Raw genomic sequence first — 10,564 nt, forward strand, 5'->3', positions numbered from 1 at the left:
AACCACTTGAGGAAAGGGGCGACGACTATTCGACCTCAAGGCATGCCCGGGTGCTGCGGAAGGGAGAGAAGCTACGAGAAATCGATGCAAATCGATTGATGACAGAAGAACTCAGCGCCAACGATGAGAATGGGCGACAGGGGCGGGTTGGGCCGGGGGTGGATGACGGGCTCGCCTGGCGACGAGATCCAGATGGATCGACGTCGGGCAGAGGCGGGGAAACTTCCGCGGGACAGCTTGCTTTCATGCGGTTGCAGTTTCATCTTGTGGCAGCAGGTAGTGGTGCCGCAAATATGCAGCAGTGGGGGTCATTTTGTGGGGAGGAATCCTATTTTGCATTTAGGTCGCTCCGTAGCAACCTAGCGCATGCCCTCCCCTTCGTGCGCGTGGTCCTCTTCTGGGCCATCCCATTATGGGTTCCACCCCATACTAGTTTTGGGAAGGTTCTAGAAGCTCCCCTGAATATATTTTTCCTTTTTTCAATTTTTTCTCTCTTTTTCTTTTCTTTTTTCTTTTTCTTTTTCGTGTTGTGAACAACTTTTCAAATTGCTGGCATTTTTTTGAATTCACGAACATATTTTTGAAGTCATGAACAATTTTCAAATTCACGACATTTTTTTAAATCATGCACATTTTTTGAACTCGCGGACATTTGTTATGAATATGTGACCATTTTTGAAATTGACAAACATCTTTTGAAATCACGAACATATTATATCTTTTGCGACTTTTTTTTGAATTGCGAACATGTTTTAGAAATTTGTGAACATTTTTTTAATCGATGACATTTTTTTGAGTTCAATTTCTTTTAATTGGTGAACTTTTTCTGAATTGATGAGCATTTTCCGAAATTCATGATCTGAACATTTTTTGAATCCGCATTTTTTTTCAAATTCACAAACTTTTTTTCAATACCTTGTTTTTTCAATATCATGTCATTTTTTTAATCCACAAAACATTTTATGATTTCCGAAACATTTTACCAATGTTCATATTTTTCTGAAACATTCCGGCCGCTCATGGGCCATATGCATATGCTCCGTTATTTTTGCGGAGAATATGCATCACCCGTTGAAACAGCGTTTTTTCCAAGGTGGCCTAAACTGCCGTTTTCTACATCACTTTAGCATCAGTTCTGCACATTTGAAAAAAAACATCATTTCTGGCACGTGAAAATCGCTCATAAAATGCATCATCCAACCAACATAATATTTATTCTAAAGAAAAACCAACATAATATTTCTCAATTTTTTTTATTTTGCGAGAATTATATTTCTCAACTTTACAGAGAGCTAGCTAGCTAGCTAAGAAATATGAATAGACCCGCAAAAAAAAAGAATAAAATATATTTTTGAGAGGCTCTATATTTGAAGATGTGGAGCGTGGAACTTGACGGGCCGTTGGAGATGGATTTGCTCTCACAGTCTCACGATGATACCGTGCGCCCCCGCTCACCAGCGGGTTCCACCTCATCCTCTTGCTCTTCTCTCTTCTCTCTTCTCTCTGTCACACACCTTCACTACTGCTCTCACCCAAATCCAACCCAAATTAACAGTAGCCCGCGGCGGCCTGCGCGTGCGCGATGCCCGCCGCGGCATTGGCCTCCGCGTTCGCGTCTCCTCCTCCGCCGTGGGCCCCACGACCGCCTCCTCGCCACGCAAGCCTCCGCCTGCCCCCGCCAAGGAGCAGCGACAGCGGCGGCGGAGGAGGGGACAAGCCCACCACCTCGTGGGTCAGCCCCGACTGGCTCACGTCGCTGTCTCGCTCGGTGCTCGGCCGGGGGAACGACGACTCGGGGATCCCCGTCGCCTCCGCCAAGCTCGACGACGTGCAGGACCTCCTCGGGGGCGCGCTCTTCCTCCCGCTCTTCAAGTGGTTCCGCGAGGAAGGGCCCGTCTACCGCCTCGCCGCGGGGCCGCGCGACTTCGTCATCGTCAGCGACCCCGCCGTGGCCAAGCACGTCCTCCGCGGGTACGGCACGCGTTACGAGAAGGGGCTCGTCGCCGAGGTCTCCGAGTTCCTCTTTGGCTCTGGGTTCGCCATCGCCGAGGGAGCGCTCTGGACGGTGTGCTCTCTCTCTAGCTTTGAAAAATGAAGAATTAAATAGGGTATTTCTGACAAATGAAGAATCACTTCCACACCAGTACAAAAGTTTATACTCCTTCCCAAAATATAAGGCATACTAATTTTTGTCCTAAGATACACTTCTATCAGTTTGAAGGTTTATAGCAAAAAGTATCAACATCTATAATACCAAAGAAATAGACCATGTAAACATAGTTCATGATGGATCAATTGATTTTGGTTTGGTATTGTGGACGTAACAGTTTTTTCTTTTTATAAACTTGGTCAACCTTACACAAGTTTAACTTAAGACAACAGTTATACACCTTACTTGCTGATATACTATCTGGTAGATGGTGTCAGTGTAGCCCCTTCCAATATGACTTCACAGACTATAGGTGCTGGACTGGACATGCGTCAAAATACTCAAAAAAGACAATCTATACTTGGATTAAAGTTTACTTAGTGTGTGTAGAACAAGACTCAGAACTAGAGTAGATCTTTTGATAACCGGACCACGACCCTCCTTGTATTTGTGAAATACACTCTATTACTCTATTAGACTTCTTCGGAAATTGGAACTCAGGGGGACACTCACTAGGTCCTATTTTCTAGCAAGGAGTGATGCTTGTACAATTTGAAAGCTTCCTGCCTGTAATTCACATGAATTTGATTTTGAGTTTTCATGCCCTCCCTATCTTGTTCGTCTATTAATCCTCTCTTTAACTTATTATTAATCTGCTATTTTAGGTGAGACGTAGAGCAGTTGTACCATCTCTACACAAAAGATTTCTCTCAGTAATGGTTGATAAAGTGTTCTGTAAATGTGCTGAGAGATTGGTGGAAAAGCTCGAGACTTATGCTTTGAGCGGTGAACCTGTTAATATGGAAGCGAGGTTTTCTCAAATGACGTTAGATGTGATTGGTTTATCCTTGTTCAACTACAACTTTGATTCCCTCACATCAGATAGTCCTGTTATTGATGCTGTTTACACTGCACTCAAAGAAGCAGAGGCTCGTTCTACAGATCTTTTACCATACTGGCAGGTAGGTTCTTTCATCATGTTACATTTCTTATTTTGGACCTCTGATTGACTTCGGTCTTGCTAACTTGCAGAAGGGGAAAATTGCACGACTGATGTTTGATGTGATCCTTGTTTATTTTCTACAGATCGATTTGCTGTGCAAGATTGTTCCTAGACAGATAAAAGCAGAAAAAGCAGTTAACACAATAAGGAGTACCGTTGAGGAGCTAATCATAAAATGCAAGGCCATCGTAGATGCTGAAAATGAACAGATTGAGGGTGAAGAATATGTAAATGAGGCAGATCCTAGCATCCTGCGGTTTTTACTTGCTAGCCGTGAAGAGGTAGTTTAGTTTATCTCGAGCTAAAACAATGTTTGATGTCAATTTCCTATTGTTCCTATTGATGTTTCTACTATCTAGGAAGCTACCTTTCCTCGTTTCATATAATCTTGGAGATTAGTCTTATTGTTGTTATTAACTCAGGGGTTTTCGTCTTTCCCTTATGATGGCTTATTTTATTATCCATTTAGTTTCGCAATATTTGATAATCATTAACCGGGCATTGAACCATCATGCATTTGAGTGCTCAGCTGATCAATGTTGCTAGTGTCAGTTCAACTGAATGTTTGAATAGAGAAAGCCTGTTTGATTCTGCAGCAATTATTAACATCCTATTACTATTGCAGCGTAAAAAATTTACACATACAAATGATTATATTTAGCATAGACCATATTATGGTTACCTTTGAATCCTAATTTTACTGCAAGGACTCCACTACTGTTTCCTGATAAAAACAGCAATTTAGCCTGTAGGTATAAACTACCGTGGTCTTGACATTACAGAGTATTTTGGAGTATTGACAGTACAGAGGACCTATTTGGCGCAGCGACGTAAAATTAACTGTAGTCGTTAGCACTTTTACTTGTACAAATGATAATATTCAGCATAGACCATATTATTGATTGCCTTCGAATAATAATTTTACTGTAAGGGCTCTTCTACTGTTTCCTGGTAAAAGAATAGTAATTTAGCCTGTATGTATAAAATACCGTGGTGTTGACATAACAGAGTATTTTGGAGTATTGACAGTACAGAGGACCTGTTTGGCGCAGCAACGTAAAATCCTATTTCGAACACAGTATATTCTTTTGGTGCTAACTCAGCTGTGCCGTTTTGGCATGCAAATGTTGGCTATTTGTTTTGTATGTTTCACTATTTATGTTACAAGCACTTTGCTCAATTGCTTATTGCTTTAACTAACATGCTTTCTTTGTATGACCCAGGTCAGCAGTTTGCAGTTACGTGATGATCTATTGTCAATGTTAGTTGCTGGTCATGAAACGACAGGCTCTGTACTGACATGGACTATTTATCTTCTCAGTAAGGTACTCCTTTCTACCTTGGCCAAATGTTATATCAAGTAAAGTCCCAAATGAGAAGCAACACATTACTTAAATTATCTCTTTAATATCTATTGACTGCTCAGTGTTACACTGCTGAAGGATCCAGTAGCACTAAGGAAAGCTCAAGAAGAGGTAGATCGTGTTCTACAAGGTAGACTCCCCAGATATGAAGATGTAAAAGAGCTGAAGTACTTGATGCGCTGTATCAATGAGTCCATGCGGCTATACCCACATCCTCCTGTAATTCCTTGTGCTTCAGACAAGCCACTTCAGAGTTAGTGTTGGTTACTCAAGGACACTGTATTAACAGGTGCTGATACGGCGTGCACTAGTTGATGATGTGCTTCCTGGAAACTACAAGGTTAAGACTGGTCAAGATATTATGATTTCTGTGTACAATATACACAGATCACCCGAGGTATCCTTTTTCATCTGAATATTACATCTTGTGATCTTGGCTGATATTTTTTAAAGCTATTTTTCAACTATTTTGCATAGTGAAATATAGCATATCTATGTCTAGTCTATTGATGAACAATAGAGTTAATTACCAGAAATGTGTATGGTTACTCAAAGATTCGCAAAACCATGAGCTACCAGTTAAATAGCTTATGTATGTGTATGACCTTGATGCTGCTTACACTGATGATATTATGGATTTATGATACCAAACTACCAATTTACACAATATAATGATAACATGAACTAAGAAAAATTCTTATCACGCTAAATTTCAGAGGTTGAAAACTTGGAAGTATTCTGTTTACTGCATATCGTCATCCTCGGGCAGTGTCCAGGCATGAATAAATGGACAGCATTCCAATATTTTATCATTGCAATAATTATTCTTTTGTTCCTATTGAAGGTATGGGACAGAGCAGATGAATTCATTCCAGAGAGATTTGATTTGGAGGGTCCCATTCCAAATGAGTCAAACACCGATTTCAGGTCAGAAAGTAACCTTGAGATACATTCTTTTATGCTGTTATTTTGGTGTTGCAAAATGGTTACATTATTTTGTGCTCCCATTACCACCTCTTTTTGCCAGGTTTATCCCTTTCAGTGGAGGCCCTCGAAAATGTGTTGGAGATCAGTTTGCTCTTTTAGAAGCAATTGTGGCACTTGCAATTGTCATACAAAAGATGGACATTCAGCTTGTGGCAGATCAAAAAATCAGCATGACCACTGGGGCCACTATCCATACAACCAATGTAAGGAAGCACTATCCAATTACTTCAGTGTCCTGTGCATGATCAGGTTGCTTTCAATTTATGATAGAGGTATAAACTCTAAAACACTGTAGCACTCACGGGTAGACTATGCAAGATACCATAGTAGGTGATTATGTTCATGTTGGTCTTAGTGCCTGTTCGGTACCTCTCCAGTTTCAAAACTCCGCTCCGTGCGAGGAGCTGGGTCTGAGCCGCTCTGTGCGATTGCGCTGCCGCTCCCTCCGCTCCGGGAGTTGCAGCTGGAGCGGAGTGGATCCGAACAGGGCTTTATTATAAGTTTGTTTAGATCAGTTGTAAGCTCCCAGGTTATGCCTGTCCCACCATCAACAAGATGGCTGAAAATAATTAGTTTTAAACACTAAATGAAATGCGGAAAGTGCAGTGAAATTGCAATTTGGAGCTTTAGTCACCTTTCCCTGACAAAGAGAAGGATAAAAGCACTACACGTTTCGAAATCACTCGACTAAAACCATAGCTGCTGTAGACCTGTAGTCATCCATGCCGTCTTGTGATTACTTGAATGGGTAGGCATGGCGCTGATACTAAAAAGAATGCAGGTCTCAAATCAATTGAGACCAAGCTTCACTTCGTTCCTTTCACTGTGTTACACTTGTGATTTTGGGTCTAAAATGACACTCAACAAATATTCTCTTCTGCAGGGATTGTATATGAATGTAAGTCTGCGTAAAGTTGAGCAAGAAGCTGACTTAGCACTGAGGTAAACACATTAATATGTTTATATGTTTATCATCTTTATATAAGCTAACAGATGTTACAAAACTACAGATTGCCAAGAAGACCTCTCACTAGTTTTCTTTAGTGCCGTTGACATTTTGGCAGAATGATCCAACATATGCATTCAATGATTACTTTTCTTCTCCTGATTATCCACTCCTCTCGTGCAGTCCATCGGGCTAGACAAAATCAAAGCAAAACAGGGTGAGACTAGCAGTCATCGGCAACAGAATTGTCAATACGTGAGATGCCTCTGCAATTAAATTTGGACATGTTTGGAACATTTCCTTGTCCAGAAATTTTGACCCGACTAAATGTCCCCTTCTTGTATCTTTTCAGCAGGTTCCAGCTATCATTGGCTAATAGGTTGCGTAAACTGTAAAGAAATGAATCATCGACTTGCTGATTTTGACAGTTAATGTAGTAAATCGGTAGTACCTTGTCTGTTTGTATGGTTTCCTTTTCCAGCAGAGTATGCGTGGGCTGGGAAAAACTTGTTGAGTTGTTCTTCGTCGAAGGTCCATTAGTGCTCGGATAGGAGCTAGTGCAGGTAATATACCCTGCCGAGGCTTAGAGCATCTCAAGAGCAGGTACCAAATTTGAGCCTCCATTTGTTCTGTGGACAACAGAGCTTGATCCTCATTTGTCCGCCCTGGCAATGGCGCCCCCATTTCCCCTTCTCAAATGTAGCACAAATCAATTCAACAGTTCAATCAAGCCAATATGATCCATGACGAATAAGTTCCAATAATTCATGCATAGCTGCTAAAACAGATGAATCAAGTTTTTCTTTTACGTGTGTCGATGTCTTTGTGTGCGTTGATAGCCCACTCTGACATTGGCATCCATGATGCTTGTGTCGGGAGTAAATAGCATAAAACTACTACTTTACAGGCTATGGTTTCAAAAAACTACCGGTTTTTATTTTTTCTCAGATAACTACCAAGTCAATGGTTGGCTGTTTCAAAAAACCCCAAATTCTCTTTGTTAAAAAATTAAACATGTTTATGACGGGTCGGACCCGCCGCTAAACACACCGTTTGGTTGACCGTTTGTTTGACCGTTAACTGACTTGTGGGGGCCACATGTCAGCGCCTCATCAATAGATTTTTTACAGATTAGCCCCTACAAATATTTTTAAAAAGCAATCGGGTCCCTGGAATCATTTAAAAAAAGCAATCGGGTCCTTGGGCTGTCGCCGCCGCGCCTCTAAAGGGCTCTGCCCGTGGTCGCCGTTGCACCATGGGGCTTTGCCCTTGGTCGCCGCGCTCGCAGCTTGGGTGGCCGGGGTGGTCGCCGGGCGCGCCGCCATGGGGCTCCGGCTCAGGTCGCCGCGCCACAGCGCCGCCGCGCGCCATCGGGATCTGCCTGGAGCGCCGCCAGCCATGGGGCTCCGGCTCGGGTCGCCGCGCCACTGCACGCCATCAGGAGCCGCCTGGGGCTCCGCCGGCCATGGGGCTCCGCTCAGGTCTCCACGCCACCCCCACGCCGTACCTCGCCCGCGGCCGCCGCCATCCCCTGGCCCGAGCTCCTCAAGCTCGATGCAGATGGCCTGCGCCACTGCTGGAGTGTCGCGGACGAGACCGGCCTCGTTGCAACCGTCACCACCAGGAGCTCCAGCTTGGAGGGAGGTTCGCCGGCTTGGGAGGGGGAGGGGGTCACCGGCTCGGGAGAGGAAAGGTCTGGCACAGGAGGCAGAGAAAGAAGAAAGAGAGAAGGAAGAAGAAACTTACATGTGGGCCCCACATGTAAGTTAACGATCAAACTAAGGTCAAACTAACGGTTTGTTTAGCTGTGGGACCAACCTGTCATAATCGTGATCAACTGATAAAGACTCGATGATTTGGGTTTTTTGAAACAGCCGACCGCCCATTTGGTAGTTATCTGAGAAAAATTAAAAACCGGTAGTTTTTTGGAACCATAGCCTGTAAAGTAGTAGTTTTATGCTATTTACTCTTGTGTCGGTTAACATGATCTTTGACTAACTCTCCGGTGAACCTCGTGATCCTCACCTTCTCCCTCCCAATCTATTCAAACAAGCCAACATGATCCATGACGAATAAAATCCAGCAATTCATACGTAGCCAATAATACAAATGAATCAAGTGGTTTTTATGTGCGTCGTTGTCTTTACGTGTGTTGATAGTTCACTCTTTGGTATCGGTATATACATAGCCAATAAAGCAGATGAATCAAGTGTTTTTTATGTGCATCGATGTCTCTGTGTGCGTTGATATTCTACTCTCTGGCATTGACATCCATGAGGCTTGTGTCGATCAACATTATCTTTTGACTCTTTGGTGAACCTCCCGGTCCTCACCTTCTCTCTCCCAATCTAAATGCTCTCCATCGTCTTTGTCTTCTCAAGCTTCATATGCTCACATGCCTACATCTTCTTTATCTTCATCCTCTCCGTCTCAACTACCAACTTCTCCCACACCCTGTCGGCCTCTCCCCCTTGAAATCCAAGTAAAGCTTGTATCTCTTCCTCCTCTTTCATGTCCTTCCTTTTTTTCAATTCCAAGTCTTTTTTTGAAAAGCAACTTCGTCCATGTGGCTGACATTTTGCTCGTTGCTCCGATTTTCTCCAACTTTTTCCCCCTCATGCTCCTACTTATCTTCGGCTCGGCCCCAAGTCCACTTGTCTCATCCTCTTCATCCAATCCAATAGTTTGGTGGAAGCTTGAGCCATCATTGTTCTTCTTCTTCTTGTTGGGGTTCTTGAGATCTTCAAAGAGGGTTGCCCACTTAGGTTTCCCGCTCAACTCCAACCAGAAATGCATTTGCGTCCCGGGTGAAGCCCTCCTGGATGTTATACTGTTGCAAAGCCATGCCGGAGTCATCCACATGCATGGACGTGATCGAGGAAGACACCAACATGGATGCGGTCATGTCCATGTCCAGGTTGGCGACCTCCTTCTCGACCACCTTGCGCGTGCGCTCGCAGACACAATGGTCCTAGTGGGTGTGACTCTACACATTTAGCAATGGCGTCGTGAATAGCCCCACATATTTTGTCGAGCCAAAATCCATGCAGGCGGGCAGAGGGTGGTGTGGGCCCAACATCTAGGAGGGAGACAGGCGGAAGGTGTTATGGGCCCAGGGGGCTAGGAGGGAGGTGCACGTGGTGACTGGGAGGAGGTGGACGCAGCTAGGACAAGAGAGGAGAGATTGCACAATGGGGAGGGGGCGATTTGGGGTGATGTCGGATTGTAAGGGCATTTTCATCCCTAAGGTGTTTTGGTGATTGATGACAATGCTTCTGCGGTCTAATCGTGTGCGTTGAGCTTTTCAGAGATTCATCCTTTGGCACGAGACGATTCCCTCCCCTCGGTGTTTTATTCAAGACGGTGCAGCTCTTTCATTTCTATGTTGGTGGACTAGTTTCGTAGGAGTCACCGTACTATCAAGAGGGGATCCGCTTTGGTAAGGCTAGGGTGGAATCAACACATACACATCCGTATCGCACCCGCTGAACCTTTCTGCTTCAATGGAGGTCTCATTCCCCTTCCCGTTGGCCTTGTCTGGTCCCACGGTAGTACTGCGGGCCACAATGGTAGTACCGCCCAAGTGCAACAAGCGGTAGTACCGCTCCTCAGCGGTAGTACCGCTTGGAGCCTTCCACCGTAGTACCGTTGCGGCTCCGAGCTCCTACCGCCTCGACTCGAGGACCCCTTTTCTCATGTCGGGTTTTGCGGCACTAGCTGCGGCAATAGAGACGGTAGTACCGCTCCTAAGCGGTAGTACCGTCCTTACCACCGCGGTAGTACCGCTCAGGGTCCAGGACCTCGCTCCCCTCCTTTGCGCGGCAGTACCGCTGGCTCAGCGGTAGTACCGCCCTCCCCAGCGGTAGTACCGCTCTCTGCGGGGCTGCTCGGGGGGGGGGGGGTAACGGTTGGATTGTTCCCCCCACTATATAAGGGGGTCTTCTTCCCCAAAGTTGACCTACCTCTTCCCCAAAAGCTCCATTGTGGCTCCAAGCTCCATTTTCGCCCGATCTCTCTCCCTAGCCAATCAAACTTGTTGATTTGCTTGGGATAGGTTGAGAAGGCCCCGATCTACACTTCCACCAAGAGAAATTTGATTCCCCCCACTAATCCCT

At 44.7% G+C, this 10,564-nt stretch overlaps 1 protein-coding gene across 5 annotated transcripts; it reads left to right on the top strand.

The window, feature by feature from the left end:
• Positions 1-1,438: 1,438 nt before the first annotated feature.
• On the top strand, positions 1,439-6,914 carry LOC123127494 (carotene epsilon-monooxygenase, chloroplastic). 5 transcript variants are annotated; one of them, XR_006462550.1, is made up of 11 exons: positions 1,439-2,065; positions 2,815-3,111; positions 3,236-3,433; positions 4,376-4,477; positions 4,595-4,735; positions 4,806-4,913; positions 5,361-5,443; positions 5,544-5,706; positions 6,387-6,445; positions 6,514-6,704; positions 6,802-6,914. XR_006462550.1 is itself a non-coding variant. In XM_044547223.1 (10 exons), the coding sequence occupies exons 1-10, from the start codon at positions 1,583-1,585 to the stop codon at positions 6,545-6,547; spliced, it is 1,668 nt and encodes a 555-aa protein (XP_044403158.1). In that variant the 5' UTR covers positions 1,439-1,582; the 3' UTR covers positions 6,548-6,914. The 5 variants fall into 5 exon arrangements, 2 of the variants coding, with proteins under 2 accessions (XP_044403158.1, XP_044403165.1); XR_006462554.1 differs by having other exon boundaries at positions 1,444-2,065; positions 6,633-6,704; positions 6,805-6,914; XR_006462556.1 differs by having other exon boundaries at positions 1,445-2,065; positions 6,633-6,704.
• The last annotated feature ends 3,650 nt before the right edge of the window (positions 6,915-10,564 follow it).

Source organism: Triticum aestivum, chromosome 1B (assembly GCF_018294505.1).
Source record: "Triticum aestivum cultivar Chinese Spring chromosome 1B, IWGSC CS RefSeq v2.1, whole genome shotgun sequence".
NCBI classification, from domain to species: Eukaryota; Viridiplantae; Streptophyta; class Magnoliopsida; order Poales; family Poaceae; genus Triticum; species Triticum aestivum.